Source organism: Castor canadensis, chromosome 8 (genome assembly GCF_047511655.1).
Source record: "Castor canadensis chromosome 8, mCasCan1.hap1v2, whole genome shotgun sequence".
In the NCBI taxonomy this organism is placed as follows: domain Eukaryota; kingdom Metazoa; phylum Chordata; class Mammalia; order Rodentia; family Castoridae; genus Castor; species Castor canadensis.
Window position 1 is genome coordinate 117,405,663 of NC_133393.1, and position 20,477 is coordinate 117,426,139.

General features: G+C 33.9%; 1 protein-coding gene across 9 annotated transcripts in view; it reads left to right on the plus strand.

Annotated features, from left to right (window-relative positions):
* Window positions 1–20,477, plus strand: part of Nav3 (neuron navigator 3) — a 760,451-nt gene that overhangs the window by 558,766 nt on the left and 181,208 nt on the right. For 8 of the 9 annotated variants that reach the window (XM_074083986.1, XM_074083987.1, XM_020153777.2 and 5 more), the window contains 2 exons: window positions 14,179–14,247; window positions 17,277–17,416. In XM_074083986.1, coding sequence (XP_073940087.1) covers window positions 14,179–14,247; window positions 17,277–17,416 — 209 coding nt within the window. The remainder of the gene's footprint in view (window positions 1–14,178; window positions 14,248–17,276; window positions 17,417–20,477) is intronic. The other variant, XM_074083985.1, reaches the window with a different exon arrangement.

Sequence of the window (20,477 nt, forward strand, 5' to 3'; positions counted from 1 at the left end):
TTTGATTATTTTATTATGAATATTATGCTATATGAAATTATTATATATTAATGTTTTCTACTGAAGGCTATACCCCAGATTTTCAATTTACCTATTTACAATGGAAATGTAATTATTTGAAAAACTGTTAACAATCATGTCAGTAGGACCCCTTGAGACTGGATGAACCCAGGATTGAATTTAGAAGGCTGTACATTTTAGCAACTGAAATAGGCTGGCCTATGAGAGTTTAATCATTGGTCATGTATCTGTCTTCTTTGCAAAGCATATTTTATTTTTATTGATTTAGTTTTTGGTGGGACTAGGATTTGAACACAGGGCTTCACCCTTGCAAAGCAGGCACTCTACCATTTGAGCCACAATCTCAGCCCATTTTTCTCTGGTTATTTTGGAGATGGGACCTCATGAACTATTTGCCTGATGGCCTTGGACTACAGTCCTCCTAATCTCATCCTCCCACGTAGCAAAGACTGCAGACGTGAGCCACAGGTGCACTTTCAACATTTGCCTCTTCATATTCCCTTTCCTATATTTCTACTTCTTACCATGTCTTCTCCTCTGGAATAGACTCGATCAAGGTTTACCAGAAGTAATATTTTGTGACCCAGCTACCCCTTGATAATATGAAACTGATTTTTATTAGGTTATATTCATTATACAGAGGGGATTCATAGTGAAAATTCCAATTAAATTTATAGTGTACGTTAGTCACATCGCACCCATCGTCTCTCCCCCTTAACCCCCTCCCTTCCCCACTTAAAGCAATTGCAAGTGGTTTCTTTGTTCTATTTCCTATTGGTATATGAAGTCCTTTAACCATATCTGTCACCTTAATCTCCTTCACTCATCCTCCCCCATCCCACTAGCACCCCTCCACACACTGTACTTATTTTACAGTTCTGTCTTTCATTATTAATATTTAAGTTGATGTTCAAAGGGGTGTCTCAATGTATGCCCACTGTAGGTATATTTTACTGTGATCCATTCAACCCCTTCCATTATTTTCCCTTACTCCTTTGCCTCCCATATCCCATTTTTCAACAGCTTTCAATACACAGCCTTATAGATAAGATGTGAAGGAAACCTCTACCTTCACATCTTATATTTTACGATATTACTGATGCTCTGTCATTCTCTTTTCCTTCCCTGAGTTCCATAGAGTAGTTCCACTATTACACACATTTTCTACATCTGAGTTTGTATATAATCATGCTTGTTTTTATGTATATGTTTATCTTTTACATCTATCTTCCACATATAAAGGAAAACGTGCGGCCTTTGTGTTTCTGAGCCTGGCTTACTTCACTTAACATGATGTCCTCCAATGAAACTGATTATATAGATGATTATATATGCTTTGCAGTAAATTGGGAATTGCTCAATTAGATAGGTTTTCTCAAATGTCTTTACATATAATATATATATATATATACACATCAAATATATATATATGTACATAGATATATAGAGATAGATATTCAAAGTTTATCTTCATGAGTATACATACTAAAAAATACTTTGTTAACATTTTGGGGGGTGACTACAATACTTTTTAAATCTTTTGGATATATTAAACAGTCCAGTTTTTCACTAATATGGGTGGTCTTTGCTTGAGTTAGTTTAAAATTTTAGGTTAACAAAATAGCTTTGTTCATTTTCAGGGTAAGCAATTTCTAAGGTGGCTGCATTAAAAAAACCTTTTGTAATGGAGCTCACAATGTATTGAGATGTAATTTTACTCCATACTGAAAACTGCAAATTGAAAAAAGATCCACAGAACAGTGCAGTGTTTTGAGCTAAGTGTAAGCAAAACCATTATGGAAAATCTAATTTATGATGACATTGTGAGGGAAATATGAGCCTGGTTTCCTGAGTTTTCCTTTATCTTGCAGTTTGACATTCTTTAAAGAGCAAGAGACTTTGATGCTGAAATATCTTACACTGGCATCTCCCTCTTTAGTTACTGGTTTGAGATCTCATACAAAAGCAGACCATGCAGGTGGCCTCATTAACTGTCTATAGAAATTTAAGATAAGACAGAGGTTATAATACATTTTCATACCACACTTCACTAATGGGGTAAGTTATCACAGTAACCTGTCTCAAATGCAGTCGGGATGATATTTCAGCCACCCAGTTACTAAAAAGAAACACATGTGGAAGAAAGCTAAGTTTCTGACTCACTTACGGATGAATGAATAACTGTTTTGAGTGAAATCTCAGCAAAAGTTAAAAAAAATTTTAAAAAAAGAGAAAAAGTATTTTGTCACACATTCTGAAGTGCTTATAGTTGGAAAGTATCTTTAAGTATATTTTGAGGGAACATACATGGCTTTGAGATACAAAATCCCACATATTTGCAGAAATGACTAGACAGTCTCTTTCTTGGAGTTATTGGCCTGCCAGCTATCATTTTATAGAAATTTGCAAGGTTCTTACAGAAGGAAAAAATCTTTATACTAAAGGAAAAATCTGGTTTAAGGAAATCTTTAAATTTTAATTCTGAATATACGGTTCATTTCTATCTAAATCAATTAGGGGACATATAGTATATAGAAATATACTACAGTATAGTTCAGATTTTAAAAATATTCAGTGAATGTGTTTTACTCTCTTCTGTGTTCTTTTGTCTGAAAACCTTTAACATGTTTTTTAAATATACATTTAATTATATATTAAAAGAATAAATGTAATACAATGATAAAGCATGATTTTTTTCTCTCTCTCTTTTTTTAAATTTTCCAGTGGTACTGGGGATTGAATTTAAGGCCTCATGCAATTGCTTTACCACTTGAACCATGCCCCTAGCCCTTTTGCTTTCTTCAGTTTGTTATTCATATAGAATCTCACACTAACAGTCACAGACTGTTCTTGAACTGCCATTCCTCTGTTTCTGCTTCCAGAGTAGCTGAGATTACATAGTGTACCACTGTTTCCAACCACAATTTTCTCTTTCTTTGAGAATCAAGAGTACAAACTGTCTGACTACCCAGGGCTTCCGTATAGGAATTTCCATTCCTATATGTTTGTATTCTCTAAGGCTAAAAGTAAATAGAAAAGACAAAAAATGATTATATAAAGAGTTATAGATGTCTGCATAATGTGAAAGATTGCTTTACTAATCAGACTTCTATTGGTGTATCAAAATACCTGAGAAAACAACTTGAGAGAGGAAGAATCTGTCTTGATTCAATGGTTAGATGTTATAATTTGTGGTCAGCTGATTCTTTTGTTTCTGGGCCATGGTGAGACAGTACATCATGACAGGAGCATGTGGTAGAGGAGAGCACCTCATATTATGGTAGAGAGGAAGCAGAAAGAGAGAGAGAGAGAGAGAGAGAGACAAGAAGGGTCTAGGGACAAGGTACCCCCAAGAATCCACTTCTTCCATCTAGGCCCCACCTCCCAAAGTAGTGCCACCAACCAGAATCAAGCCTTTAGTACATGAGCCTTATGGAGGGGATACTTTATATTCAATTCATAACAATTGCCTTTACATTCTATTTTGCTTTGACAAACATAACTCTTTCAGCTACTTTTATATTAAATATAGAAATTTTTTAAATTAGTGTTTTGTGCCTGATTTTTATGCTTTGATGAGTCAACCACTATCCAGTTGGGCAGAGTGAATGCATACCGTTTGCTTAATGAAAGATGATATTGTTTCTGTGATCCTTTACACAGTGCATTAGAGCCTAGTATTCTTTTTCCGTCGGTGATTATTTCAAATTTGAATGTTCAGACGTTCAAATGTGATTTTTCAGTAAGTGAATTGGCCCTACTGTGTTCTCAGTTACACTGGATATACAGTTGTGTATAATGATTTTATCTTTCAGAATGCCTATAATCTTATAGGTGAGTTAGTTCAATAGGTTATGTTAAGTAGTTAATAGAGTAAAAGTTTCCCAGGGACCAAAGTTAGAATAATTGCACACATGAAGACTCTGACAAAGCAAATGTCATTTCACATGTATGAAGCTGTAGCTGTTTGGCCAAGGAGAAAGTTTAATTAGGTGTGTATTCTGAGTATCGAACATGGCTTAAGAAAACACTCCAAAGTCTAGTGGGCAAAACGGTAATCATTTTATTCTGCTCATAGATTTTTTTTTATGTTCATGAATCAGACAACACATAGAGAGAATGGCTTATCTTTTCTCATTTTAACCAAGGTATCCACTGTGGAAGGATAGAATGAGTGGGTATAATGAACTGCTGGAAGGAAGAACATCTCTGGTTGGAGAATCCACTTCCAAGATACCTTCTTTACTCACAGGTCTGGCAGCCTAACTGGAATGAAGGTTATGCATGTCCACCTCGGCATAACAGTTTCAGGGATACTATATGTTTTCCAGGATGACTCCATTAGTTGAAGCAGTCATCATAAGTGCACTCAGATTTAAACAGAGAACAGACAGGACAAAGATCCCAATTCACCATGGAAGGAATACAGAAGAACTTATTCTATCTCTCTGTTGAAATTGTCACAGAGTATACTCAAAGATAAGAGTGGCAAAGTAGGAAGAGGTCAATTTATGAAGGATATGAATTCTATGCCTAGGAGATGAGATTTATTTCCTGAATTTAATGAAAATTGCTTCTGGGAATTTTTTTATCAGAGGAGTAATTGAGGCTGTGTTAACTTAGGAAAACTGATCTGTTACAAGGTAGATCACATTTCTACTTTTGTTGACTAGTTCAATGGTTATATATTTTAATAAGAATAAAACAATAATATAATAATGAAAACAGATGAGGTGGAAGAGAAAGCAGAAGGAAATGGAAAGAAAAACATATAGCTTTGGTTTTTGGAGGTTTGAAATTTTAATGGGATTTGTAGTTGATGGTATCTAGTGTATGATTCTGGAGTCCAAAAGAGTAGTCAGGGCCAGAGATACAGACCTGGGAATATTAACTTGACAATGCTTTATTGAGTGACCTAATAAAAATAGAAAAGGTTGCTCAGGGAAACAGTATAAAGGTAAGGGAACAAAGGACAGGGAACAGTGGAAAACTCAGCATAAAACTCTGGAGACTACAAACATTTATAGGAAAAGTGAATAAACAAAGAAAAAGCTCTGTTTTACAAAGAAGCTCTTTGCTACCTTGTATAAAGCAAGTTGTTCTATTGAGGAATGCCTCATCTTCTGAGATATTATATCCATTTTCAAGTTTTGTGGACTTTAGAATATAAATTTAATACAAAACTGGCTGAAATGTACTATGCTTATGAATATGCTGTATCATATGGCATGTGAAAATACATTTTTGTCTAATCACTATGTCACAAAACAAAACACAAATCTTGAATTTAAGACACTTTTTGGATTATGTACAATGTTGAGAGTTACTGGATCTGGAAGGCCCACCCAGACAGTTGATTTTGGAATGATGGTTTTTGGATGTCCTCCTGGGCCACTGCCTGATGATTCTTTATAGGGCTAGATCCTATATGGGCTTATATTGTTGACTTCAGGATGAAATAGAAGTTAATAAGTATCCAGAGAGACTTGAGGGAGAATAAAATTTAATTGTAGTTACTTTCAAGAAATCATGCTCCCAGAGTAATTTTAAACTTTGACAAGAAGCCATCATTAAAAGCTCAGCCACTGAAGTGACAGGGCCATGCTTGTGGGCTTTTGATTAAGGATATGTCAACATCAAACGTGACAGGCAAATATCCAAGGGTGTAGTGATGGAAATATTATCAAGCACAGGTAGGTGAAGTCATATTTGAGAGCTATAGAATATTACATTGTATGGAATTCATATTTACAGAGCCTCCAGCAACTCTCAAACGTGCATTTGAATTCCTTAATTTTTGTTTTGTTTCTAAGAGATGAGGAAGTAGGCACAGGATGCAGAGATCAATTTGAGTGGGGATGGCACCAGGGCAGTCTGGCTCTAGATTCTGTGCTGTGAACCAGAGTGCTAGACCTGTACTACTGGTGTTTCAATTTATTAATTCACAGAAAATGTTTCATGCATCACTTTTTGCAAACCTACCTCATATTTTGTGTTTCTCATTTTAAGCTTGAAGTGAACTCAATTTCCATTAAATATCCAATTACACATTTTTATGAAGAATATATGTTATTATACACGACTGTAGGGATTATATTTCTCACCGTGAAACAGCCATTTCTGCACACTTAAAACTAACTTTAACAAATTGAATCCTTCAAGCACGAATATCAATATAAGGTAGGCAGTCAAGATAATTCTTTTAAATGATTCACTAATTGTTTGATTGCATAAAGGAGTATGAACTAGTTAGAATAAGGGGAGCCCTGAAGTAAGTAAAATGTCTGTGTCTGTTTGCCACTTTAAAGATCTTAAGGAGTGTCAAGTTACTGTCTTAATTATTCATTAATGCAACATAAATTCTATTCAAAACATTTATGTGCTTTGTAAGAGAACCATTAGAATAACATGGTAGTCTATTACAAAGGTGAGTTATTCTATTCAAAGCATTTATGTGCTTTGTAAGAGAACCTTTAGAATGACATGGTAGTCTATTACAAAGGTGAGTTTGCTCATTGCTGAGTATCCATTCTCCCAGTACTTTTTTGGTACTTTCTCCAGTCATTGAACATTAACATATTTTTTTTCTCTTTGCACTACCCAAAGATGTTCAGTCACCTTTCCCTACACTCTTTCTTGTGTAAGTCAAACTAGAGGTTCAGGGGTAGTCTTACATTTTTCCTTTTCTTTTGATTCCTGTGTCCACCATGTTAACTGATTTCAGTCATTCACTTCTTCTATTGGTGTCTTGTCCTCATTCAGGGCCATATCAAATTTTGCCTGAATTACAGCAGTGATATCCTGTTTTGTCTCCCTGTTTCCAGTGTTGCTCAATCTTCTAATCTCATTCCTCTCCTGTTCCTCTTTATTTGCTAATGAGAAGGGTGTGACTAACCTTAGAATGTATCAATTATTCTGCAATTAAAACCTTTTGACAGTCCCCCCTGCCCCCGCCCCCCCGCTCCGCTGCAAATTCCTTTGCAAGTTAATGTGCTGTCTAGGTTCTTACTAGACAAACAGTAGGTGTAAAACTAACAGTAATAGTATGAGTGAGAAACATTGAAATACAAATTGAGACAATTCAAGCACAAACAGACTTGGCTGAAATTTTCTTGGAAGAAGATTGACAAAGGAGATGAAGTTGATGCATGTGTGAAGTTGAAAGTTAAATAATAAAATCATATATATTTTTACTTCTGCATGGAAGTTCACTGTTAGAATAACGACAGAAATATAACCTGTTCCAAAAGTACTGTATAGAATTATTCCATCTCCTTAACAATGTTTTGATGAAAGTATAGCGAAGAGAAGCCAAGTTATTTTTAATTTGCAGTGTAATTCCTCTCAAATAATAAGGGCTGTTTGATTTCTGGCCAAGAATTGTGAGGCTACCAAAGGGCTTCACAGAAATAAAATATACTGTGGTTAATTAGAGACATAGGAGTGACTTGTTACTAAACGTATGCTATGTTTGTTAGTCCTGATTAAAATGTTTCTTAAAACTTAAAATGATAATGTTTGCTTAGAAGACTGTGATTGCAGTTACTTAGATACTAAAATTATTTTATCCTTTAAAATTGTTCTTATTTATTCCAGATTTCTGGATAAAGTGACTTGTTGAATGAAGCTGTTTGATGTTATCTTTCTAAACACTAAATAATATATACTGAAAGTAGATTTATCTGAGACTAGGAGAGATAATATTCTGTAGGCAGTATAAAAGTATTATTATAATAATGTCTTGAAACTCTCCATAAACCCCTAAGACATGAGGTGATAGCCAGTGAAGCATGAAAGTATTTCAACTGATAATCAACTTCTAAGAAGACAGTATGACATAATACAATAGGACACAGAATTATGGAATTTAACAAACTAGATTCAAATTTCCGCAGAATAAATTACAAAGTCTATTACTTGTACAGATAAGGTTATGTTTAAAAGCTCCAACTTTTATATTGTCAGATATATGGTATCATCTTTGCAGGACTGTTATAAAAAGTAAATAAGAAAATGTTTATAAATTCCATCACTTAATAAGGATACAATAAAGACCATTGTCTTTCTATTCCCTTTTTAAATATAATTCTGTTAATCCCAGTCTTGGAACAATTTCCCTTGCTTAGAAGATAAGGATGTAACATATCATAGTTTGGTAAAACCACCTTGTAAATATCAATTAATCAGTTATTAATGAACATATAACAACCCCATGATAGGGAGTAAGAATGCAAACATAAACATAGGCGTTCTTGCCCTGGAGAATAACACAATCTGTTTATGAGGCAGATATTTATTTGATCAATAGTCTAGATAGAATATCTAAGACATATCAAGAGAATATTAGAAAGGCAGCTCTGAAGTTTAGGATTGAGTTTAGTATACACATTTTCTATAAAAGGAATGGTGGAGTAGATTAGCCAATGTCTGAAAATATGGTTTTTTAAATGTTCACAGTCATAGCATGAAATATAGGCACATAGTGAGTGTGCCTGTATTTGAAAAGTCGGACTGGCCAGAAAGGTGCCTATTTTTCCAGGAAAGCTAAATGAGATGGGAATTTCTGAAAGGGGGTTGTTGACATCTAGATCAGCAGAAAATGAGTGTAAAGAGGCATGGCTGGAGATGGTTACACTATGGTGTTTGATTTTTGAAACTACAGTTTTTCTTCCTCTAAGGAGACATTTGTTGGTGTTCTATAGAGTACAACTAGGTAGTTTTATTATACAGAGAAATTAACTGGGGATCCTGTTCACATGCAAATTCTGATTCAGGAAGTCTGGCCAGGGGCCTGACGTTGTGTATTTCTAACAAGTCCCAGGTGATGCCAGTGTTATTAGTCTGCAGACCACATTTTGAGTAGTAAGGCCCTAGTGGTTAGTAAAAATGGGTAACCACAATGTAGGATGTGTTTATTTTGAGAAGGTCTCTTTCCTTATAATAAATGGATATTATAAGTCAAGATGGGAATTTACATTGAAGTTGGAATAGGAAGTTAGGGCATTTGGATCCCACTCTGCCTTGAACACCAGATGAGTTCCATACTTAAATAAAGGGAAAAGATTGCATGTTGTTTTGTCTTCTTCTCTTCCATGTTCAGGAAAACCAAAACTATCCTCTTGGTGCCCCACTTACCAGAAAGGTGATCAGGTAGTAGAATTCACAGTGAGTCTCAAAACATTTCTTTTGTGCTTTTGTTTCTGTCATTTTCCCCATCCATTAGATAGGAGTCTTATTTGACTATATGCCAGGGAAAAGAACATGTAATCCTCAATTCAGATGTCTGTAAACTCCCACTTTATTGTTCTTCTGACTCAGTTTATTTACTTTCACTTGTCTTAGAGCGGTGTCTACAAGTCCCCTGTGTCTGTTTTACTAATGAACTGCAAGTTAGCTGTGCCTCTGCACCTGCCTTGTTACTAATCTGTTATAAATTGAAAACCCAGAAAATGGTGTTACAGGTGCTGTGGGAGGAAAATGCTTCTCTGCTACCTAGGGAGACAGAGATAAAGAGTAATGTTAAGAAAAATAGAGGCAGCTAATGAGAAACAAAGATTTTGAATCAAAAGAATTATGAGACAGATGGGGAAATATTGACCAAGTAAGAAGGTGAATGAGAAAAATTGAGAGAAAAGAAAAAGAATATGGAGATGGAGGATTTGCAATTTCTGTCTACCCTAGATTACCAGTAATCTTAAGGCTGAATTAATCATCTTTGGATAACTTAATTATCCAAACCCACACTAAGCCTGCCATATTGTCTTCCTGTCTTGTTTTCAAATGAGGACAAAGAAATAGGGAGAGGTAGTAGGTATTTAAGTGTTCTTACCAAGGGCATGAAAGCAAGGTCACAGGAAAATTATAATTAGAACTAGCGAGTAACAAATTTCTAATTAAATTGCACCTCACACCCATGCATACATACATACACTCAGTGCCTTGAATACTATACAGTATTGTAAAAATAGTTGGTACTATGTTTCAAACTGACGATCATCCTTCCCAAGGCCTCCCAAATAACTGGGATCACAGGTGCCTGCTAGCATGCCCAGCTTATTATTTGCAATGGGAGTTATACTCACTTTTTGCCCAAGCTGGCTTCAAACTGCAAGTCTCTGGACTCCACCTCCTGAATATCTGTGATTACAGCTGTGAGCTACCAAGCCATTGGGGCCAGACATTTTTGACAGACAGCTGCTAGAAATGCAAATTGGTACAACGTAGTCTGCTAATAGCTAGTAATGAAAAATAAAAGAAAAACATAATATTGATAAGATCAGTAAGTAAGTTAATTGGTGAAATAATATTTTATTTATTCTCTGTACTAGTAAATAAACTCATGGAATAGTGATACTGCTCTATCAATACACTTCTGTAGGAATATTATTTCTTTTACATTTGTTAATCACTTACGGTGTTATGTCTGGTAGAATAATTACTTTCTATATGATACTAATAAGAGATAGAGAAGCTTCTTATCCCACCTTTTTTTAAGCATACTAAATTCCATTCCAACTCACAACCCACCTTGCTTTATTTATACCCAGCCATTCCAAGACTCGAATTCCACTACTGATTACTTTACATCAACCATTTGATATCATTTTATAAAAAATTTCAAGATATGTCTCTAAAAAAAAAGGGACCCTTTTAACATATTTTCAGTTTAAACCAAAGATCATACTTTAAAATTAACATGAATAGCTTATTTTCATTTAATATCCAAGCATTAAAATTTCCTCATTTTTCTCATAAATATTTAACAATTGTTTTTTTGAGCCAGGATCCAAACAAGCGTCCATATGTTACAGTTAGCTCTAAGTTCTAATGAAACTCTGTAAGTTTTGCATCTGTAATTTTTTTCTTGTAATTTGGAACACAAGTCTTTGAACAATTACCTCAATTTTCTAACCAATAATTGTGTTAATGATATGACATTTGTTTTCAAATTAATTAATTTTCTTTTTTAGTAAGAAAATAAACAGTACCTGTGATAATTTGGGTACATCTTACTGAATCAAGTAGATACCAGGTATTTTATTTCCTAAAAAGGAATTACAATGCATTTGCAGTCTCTTTTTGTCAATTTAATACGATGTTTCAAGTTTCAAGGACATTTTCTGATAACTTCTTCCATACTTTCTGAAAATTCAAGTGAAGAGATTACCATGAGTAATCCTTGCTATATTTACAAGTTTAAATATTGAAGTTATTTTTTCATTACTTAAGAAAGCAAAAGAATATTTATGGAAGGTTAGAGATTTTGTATGAGCCTAGGAGATGATGAAAAATAATTTGGATTTGGTGTCACAGTAGTCCTTTAAAGATGGATAGAATTTGGTTTGATAACCACAGGTAGAAAGTATTTCCATAGGACATACAGCAGAGATAAAAGCACAGAAATGTTGAGAAGTACAGGTAATGTTTGAGTAGTGGAAGGAACTCCTCTTGGTTAGAAAATATACTATGTGACAGAGGTAGTAGAACTTAAGGGTACAAATATAAGAACATATACTAAAGATATTTCAATGTTAAAATTTATATTGAATCTTATACTAACCTGCTGCATGTTTTAGGGTATGTTTTATATCTTTGAGCTTTTCTTCCTTTGCCTATAATACCAGGAGACAAGCCTAGATACATTTTGTGGTCCTTTCTGATACAAATGTCCACTTTGGGGAATGAATTAGATAACAATAAAATTTTTGATTTCCTGTAATTCAATGATATTGTGGTAAGTGTGAAAAATTGAGTTCATGTGTGCACCTGGGAATTGAAGAAGAACATAGATGCAGATGTACTTATTGAGGTCCAAACAGCATGAGTAGATACTGATTGCTCAAAAGAAAGGCAAAAGTCAGTTCTTGTCTTGAGGTTTGAAGCCCACATGGGAAAGGGTATCACGATCTTATGAATTACAGTGGATTAAGGGAAGGAACAGGTTAGGACTTGGGGGATAAAAGAAGACAAATGATGCTTCAGTGTGATGAGTTTGAAGATCATTTAAATGGACAAGTCTTTTATACAATTGATACTAATGTCTGGGAGTATTAAGAAGTTAATTCTAAAGGACAGAGTTTTAGCTGAAGTCTTAGTAGGAAATAAATTACTATGAGAAGAAAGGCATAAAAATATTTAAAGAAAGAGAGCATAGCTTTTATGGAAGAAGAAAGTCATACCTTTAAGAGTTGGTAAGAGGAAGACCTAACGAAAGAAAGAAAAAAATGGAGAAGAATGATGGTAGTTCTGACAGAATATGAAAGGGAGGGATTTAACAGATAAAGAGATCAACCTGGTCAAATACAATGGCATTAGAAGACAGGAAAGACTGAAAAAAATGCTGGGCTTCTTCAAGTAACAGGGTTCACAAATGCCAAGGGAAGTAGGGAAGAAATTGAACAAAAATAGAGACGGCAAGTAGAGTATTCTTTCATAATAAATTAGAATACACACCTTGACCATTAAACCATATCAATTTTGGCTAAATTACTTAACATCCCCAGACTGAGTCATTGCTTTTCTCCAGTTGTATAATAGAAATTATAGAAATTCTTTAAAATCATGAAGGAAAATTAATGAAGTAACTTCAATTTCCTGAAAGTACAGTGTTTCATTATCATCTTTACTGCTCATATATATGTTCAAGTTGGAGAATATAAGAAGACACAGTAGTTAAAACTTTAGATGGTTCTCTTACTCTTGGATTGATAAGTTAATTGAGGAAAAAGATTTTTCCCTGTTTGGGTGCTTTTAATTTTTATTTCATTTTTAACATAATATCTCATTGCATTGAAAAAGCTTATTTTTTTTATTATTCACCTACCCTGTGATATTACGGTTATCTAGGTTGTTTGGATACCTGTGACCAGTTGTCTCAGTGCCCCTTGTAGTTTAAATACAAAAAGCATTATATGCAAATAACAGTGTATAACGTTATAAATGTGAAAGTAAAGTGCTCTGTGAATCTGAAAACTCCCGCTGTAGAAGAAGGTATTTGCCTAGAGCCAAGGAGTTTTATAGACCTACATGTTCCCACCACAGACTGGTTCAGAGGAATAAGAATTACTTAGGACACATCATTATCCCAAGCAATCTTTCCCTTGACTAAAATACTCTCTGCTGGGCAGCAAAATAACTGGAGCAATTGCAGCAAGGCTCCCTGTGACCCTTCCCACCCTGATTCAACACCCCTGTATTGTCCTGCTTCCTCCAAGCCTTTGCAGAAAGCACATGCATAGCCTGTGGGTTTACGTTGTCCTGATAATTCACCTGGGGAGAGATTCTCCACACAGACATCCACCCTGACCCCCACAGATGTGTGGACATGCTTGTGTATATTGGGAAGACTATTTCCTCAACTCTTAGCTACTCACATGTCAGCTTAACTTAGTGTATACAGTTGACTTGTATATAAAGTACTACTATCCAAAACCTGTTTTAAATTATGCTTTCTTGTGTTTCTTTGAACAAATATTTTGATTTTTAAAAAATCATTGACAAATGTGATTCCAGAATATTCAGAAGTTATCAGTATTTGTTAAGATTATTTTTCAAGAATTTAAATCCACTTAAATTTCAATTTTTATATAGCTCTTTCTTTAGAAAAAAATCTTTTATTGCTCACTTCCTTAAGAATTTGTCTAGTAATAGAGACCAGCAATAACTTATTAGACACAAACGAAAACTTTGAAGAATTGGCTTTCAGAATGTTTAGTTTAAGAGAGTAAATGGAAGAGTTTACTAAAGAAATTAATGACTCATCTCATACTCTTCCTTTTAACCTTCTTAAGAAAGAGAACTTTCTATAATGTAAATGAAACTTGTTTCCCTAAAGTGTTCAGTCAGTTACAAAGGTGGAAGTTTCATAAGATGAAACAATACTCTGAAAATACTAATTTCACCCAGCTCTAATTTTAAAGTTGATGATACATTTTATAAGAAGACTTGTGCTGGATTAATTCATAGTGCATTCATAATCAAAAGTCACAATATATGTCTTATGTCACCATAATTTTCTGATTAATTTGTTCTTTATACATGTTTTTATGTGTTGTTCCAAGTGCATTTCATTAACTCATAGTGTTCTTGTAAGTTTGTACGTTCTTTCCATGTTTGAAGAATCTCTTTAATTCAATTTCTCTGTTTCTCCTCATACAGTCTGACAGCCAGATATGCACCTCAGTCTAATCTCAGTGGAATTGCAACCAGTCCAAAAAAGCCTACTAGGTCAGTTAACACCTCTAATTTATTGCTTCTTAGTGATATTCAAGTAAATGCCCAGTGGTACTTTGTCCTATCACTCTAAACTTTTAAGACGTGACACACTTCTGAATGAAAAGTTTAGAGCACTGAATTTTGAGCAGATTTCCTTATGGAATCTCAGGAACCAGCATGTGTATGTTAATAATTAAATGAGTTTTGACTGCTTCTATTTCAGTTCAGGTATGCACAGTGGTATACTGGAATGAATTCCAGATTCTAGGTTTAGAGCAAGTCAAGAAAATAGTTACTTTGAAGGTCCCTATGATGTTTTTCCAGGTCACAGAGTCCAAAACATTTGAGATAAGACTGTAACTGCTTTTTTGAGATAAGGATGTGTTTGTTATTGCACATTATAAAGCAGGGTTGAGAGAAACTGGCAGATTTTGATGGGGAAAGTTAGCACCAGGTTAGTACAGACTGTTTTACTATCTATGATCGCTTAAATTTCAGCTTATTGATGACATATGTATTTTAAAGACAAATGTCAATGTATACTATTTATATAATGATACATAAAATGTGTTGGAAGTTTGACTTTTTAATGTTAAATTGATGAAGTCAAGATTGTAGTCTGAAACAGTTGAGTGCAGCCACAGCACAGATGTTTGCTCCTCTGATTCTGATATGATTCTGTGTGGCTTCTCACTTCCTGGAGAGGCATCCAGTGGTAGTGTAGCAATTATTGCTTCATTAATGAATCATACTGTGCAATGCTTGACCACAAGGACTGCTTCTGATGTTTTAGCCCAAGGTAGGTGCTTTTTCCCTTGCCTTGGTTCTCTATGGTCTTTCCCACAGTAATTAAAATGACTCTAAAGAGAATATTTTAAAAGGAATTTAATAAAAGGTTACTACAAATTAGAATGTGTAAAGAACAGTGACCTGCCAAGTACAAAGAGCATTTTTATTGTTCCTCGTAAGACTTGGGCATGTAAGATGTATTTTAAGCACTGCATTTTGATAGAACATTTCTCTATCACATACTCTCTCTTTTCCTTTTTTTCCCTTCATGTCATTTCCCTTTTTATTACTCTGAGGAATGATCTGGAGGCTCTGGCTGCCTGTCAAATTAGGGTAATGAGAAGAGCAAATGTATTCTTTAATTTGTTTTAATTTGTTCTTCTGAGGATTGAAGATCACTGTTTTCATGGGTCACAGTAAAGATTAAAATGCATTTTAATTGCTTTTAAAAAATGGGTCAAGTTTCATTACAAGCAGGGCAAGTTTTGTGACAAAATTTGTTTACACATGTGAGTTTGAAATAAGCTTTGTAAGTCTATGGTTATGTCTACAGGAATTGTTCTCAGATTTATTATGATTGGAACATTTGACTCAATTAGTTGAGTTCTTTCTACAGAGTGCAATCACTGGTACTGTAAATTCCTATGTCTGTGGTTATTATGCTGTACTTACAAACCCTTGTAGGTCCATTTGAGCAAAAGTTAAATGCTAGAATCATTTGGAAAAGATTCTAGTCTTCTGTATGACACAACTTTAATTAGCCAAATAGCTAAAGGGAGTATTTGTTAGCCACATGTACTTAAACTCTAAAACACAGTCAAGATTTTGAAGCCATTAACTGTTCTAAGACAGCAACACCTTAAGTTAGTATTTTCATTTTTTCTGATGTCCGTTTCATTTTGCAGTACTCATTTCTATTATAACAGTGTTTATAGTTTCTAAGGGTTTGATTTCTTAAATAGTCTATGGAAATAACAGGAAATATAATTAAGTGTGAGATAAAATTTGACTATGAATTATAAAATTTTGAGAAGTAACAGATATAAACAATCTGTATTTCAAATTTTGTAAAAGGCAGCTGTAAAAATTCAGTACCGTATAGGTTTTGGACTGTTTTATTTGTTTTTCTTTGCAAATAGGAATTTTCAGAGTAGTTCATAGTCATGTTCACATGGGGGCAGCAAATACTAGCAAAAATATTGGCAATATTCAATATCATGTTTTCTTAATGTTAGAATGCCGATATTAGTTCTTAGTTTCTAGTTCTGATTCATGTGAACTGAGTTTATTATGCATACACAGTATCTGATGTTAATATAAAATAAAAATAAGGCACAGTTTGTGAAATAGTCAACAAACTTTCAAAGGGGAAAAACAGTGAAATAAATGATCCAAACTGTTATTTGTTATGGTCCAAATAAAATAACACTAGGTCATCACCTCCTGTCACACTGAACTGCTGTCCCTATGGTTCACTAGGTCATCACCTCCTGTCACACTGAACTGCTATCAGTTGTCCTTCTGCTAGAAATGACTGCCTTCTCCTGAGACCAGTATCCTTTATCTCTCTTCTCTATGGTCATGTGGCCACACTTGCATGTCACCAACTAAATTCTTGCTGCAAAGTTTTGTCAAGAAAATAAATGCTTTCTTGTGAGGTACCCCAAATTATATGGCCTAGGTTCTGGCTCCATGCTTTAATTAACATAGCTAACTAGCTTAGATATTCAATAAATACTATCTGCCATTTGTCCAACAACCTTACTCCTATTGTTACTAATTTACAAGATGTAGGATACAGCTACCTAAGGTAAATAAATACTCCATACATTGGAAAAAAAACTTAATGACATCTTCAAAGAGCAGATTAATATGCTGAGAACCTAAGAAAACTAAATGTTATTCCTTCCCTTCCTTTCATGTAGTCATCACAGTATTTTTAAAGAAAAGTTTTATTCACCAGGAATGGAGGGAATGGAGTTGGTATGACTTTTCAAATAATTCTCACTTTATTTTAATTTTCCTACATTATTCCTATTCTTTGGGGGGTATGCTTGTAGAAAAGCCTCAATCCTTCCCTTAGAGCAGTAACCTTGTGTCTAGCTGTTTGTCACTTAAGCCACTATGTTTTGCTAGCTATATTAGAACATCCAATATTGTGGGTTTCCCATTAATTCTTCCCTGGTCAGAATCCCTTTGTCCTTATTTTTGAAATGTAGGAGACTGATGTAATTGCTCTTATGCTATTTCAGGCTTCCAGGGCCCTCTCGGGTGCCAGCTGCAGGGAGCAGCAGCAAGGCCCAAGGAGCCTCCAATCTAAATAGAAGAAGTCAAAGCTTCAACAGCATTGACAAAAACAAGCCTCCAAATTATGCAAATGGGAATGAAAAAGGTAAGTTGAAGATGTTCACCTGTGACATCATCATGACCCAAACTGAACTTGAGTCTTGTGAATTAACTTAGACAGTTGAATATTTGGGCAATGGAATATTTGGGAATGGAAATGTTACCAGTGGGGTTTCTTTGTGTTTCCTAACTTCCCTCTTGAATTCCAGTTTTCTTCAGGTTCTTTCTTATCTGAAGAACATTTAGAGAAAAAAGCTCATGTATTTTAAAGTGGCTAATTATATACCCAAGTATAAAAATCTGTTTCACAAAAATAGATCCTCCCAGATACATATAAATAGCATTCCTTATGCCTTTCATAGTTTATATTTCATAAAGCTGTATTTCATATAGCTTTGTGATTTACCCTGAGCATCAAAAGTCGAGATATGATTATGGTTGGTATCTATCTATCTTTGAAAGAAGCAATACTAAGAAATATTGTTATCTCAGTTTTCACTCAAATTATTCATATTTTTGTATGAATATAAATATTCTAATATAAATCCCAGATTACAAAATCATTAGGAAGACAGGACAAAGAGTGGAAGCCTACCTTAACCCTAGATTATAAATGATCAATATGCCACATAGATCTGTATGATTTGAAAAGCATGCACTTAAAGAGATATTGGCTTGGTGGGTGTCACTGTGGAGTAGGGAATGATTGGGTGGGTAGGCAATTTATACCTGGGCAATAAAGGGATCAAGAACTGTACTGTTGTAAGTAGTGTGGTTATTGGAGTGCATAGGGTGTTCTGGATTTGGGGGTAGTGTTTTCAAATCAGTAGAACTTTAAACTTCTCTTCATGCAGTACATGGAATGGCACATGAAATTAAGAAGTGGCACATGTGTTTTGTTAGTAGAGCACTTTGCAAATTTGCTCTGAATAATTCAACTAAGTTTGAACTCTTGCACAGGTTAATTACAAATTGTTTCAGTTAGGTAATTAGGCAGCTTTCTTTCATTCAAACATAAATTGATAGGTACGGTCTGTGAACCAAACACTCTTTTGGGAAAGTTTTCCTCTTCATCTACACCAAAACCGGGCAGACTGTAAACCCTGAGAGCAGAGCAATGTGTTTTCAACCTTGCAATATCTCCAGCTCCCTAACTGAATTCAAAAACAAACTGAAGTGTATATTTGGAAACTTTGAGCTTCTATTTAAAATATAGAATAATCTCTTTGATTTAAGAACCTGATGAAATGGCTCAAGTGGTAGGGCACCTGAGTTCAAACCCCAGTAGCAACAACAACAAAAAGAATTAAGAACTTAAAACAAAAATCACTGAAGGCTTACACTATTCCTGGGGAGGAAAGAGATAAGTTTCTTATTGAAAAAGCATTTTTCCTCATTTCATGACCTTTTTAAACAGTATCCTAAAGGTTCAAACTAATTCTTCAAGTATATATTATGAAGTTTCTAGGGTAACGGGCTTTAATAGTTAACTAAGGTGTCCATTCAAGCCACATGATATCATAGTTACATATTTTTACAAAAAATACTATAATGTTGCTAGTGCTCGATATCATAATTTTCTGAATTTTTGTGAAATTTAAAAGTCTTTATTTCTAGTCTGTAAAAGTAAAACTGAAAATAAACAGCACTAATTTTTTTCCCATGACTACTCAACCTTTTATGTATGTCTAGGAGGTAGTGTGCAAAATTAAAACACATCATTATTCATAATAGCCACAAGGTGGAGACAGAAATCATATAATATATACTCTGATCACCGAGCAAATTTCTGAGGTACATTTCTGCAACAAAAGGCATGAGTTTTGTGGTGAATTAGACATTACTTTTAATTCTAACAAACTAAAAATTCCAAAACATTTAAAGTGTGTGATTGCACATTCACAGAAATTTGTTATACAGCAAATGTAGGCACTAAACATCTATAAACTGCCAATAATAATTTTAAATTGCATCATCTGATATAATATGACCATCTGGAATTTATTTTGTGTGTAGTATGTCATTTGCTATTAAATGTAGGGTCACTTTATGTCACAAGATCTAATGCCATGGTGTAATTAATCATGTTGAGATAGTTTATATTTCTAACATGATAAATTACAAAAAAAAATCATAATTATTATGTGAAAAATAGTTTATAATTTATTCTGTTTCCAGATGCTACATTTTAAATTAAGTGTTTGATTTGACATTTTTAATAGGAAGATTTATAGTTGTGACATAATATAAAAATTTAAGATTCTGTGTGTTAAGGTAAACATGAAAATAAATTTAAATTTAAGAAAATTACATTCTGTCCATTGATAAGCTGGTCATTGTAACAAAAATATTTCATGTATAAATCTTGGGTTTTTCCAAGAAAGGTGAGAATTAAATAAGAATTTTCAAAGTTTAGAGTATTATAATAAGAGAATTCAGAAAGTATTGCTTGAGTATTCTAATTGTCATTGCTATTCCTCCTTACTTATTAGAAATTGGAATACTTATGTTTAATACATTAAGATATTTTATTTGAAGAATTAACTAAATTATCTAAAATGTGTTCCCTGAACGCTTCTACCAAAAAGCATTCTACATTCATTATCAAGTCTTGTGTGTTACATAAATCAATTCTGGAATCTCTAGAATTTATAAGTAGTAAAAGTTTATTCACTATTAAAACAGTTTCACTTCCCTATTGAAGAATAATTAACTGTCGAAATCATAGTAACTTGCATTTATACAATTTGTAAGAAAAGAAAAGAATTAGCTTATTTTCAAATAGTGTGACATCTAATGAAAGGAAATCCATAGCAAATCTCAAACTGCATAAAAGATACACTGAATATCATTTCAGTAATAAGGCAATTCTAAAAAAATATGCTCATGTTACTATTTCACCAAATGAATTAAAATATCAGTGCACATTATAATAAATTATTACTTGCAGAGAAGGCTGAAATGGTAATGTTACAATTGAATGCAGTGCCATCTCACAGTTCTATTGAAGTGGAATATGGGAACAAATTTCTCAGAACAAATGGTGAAATGAAGATAGCATCTTTTGTAAAGCTTTTCTTTTGAGAATCCTTCACTTTCTTCTGCTG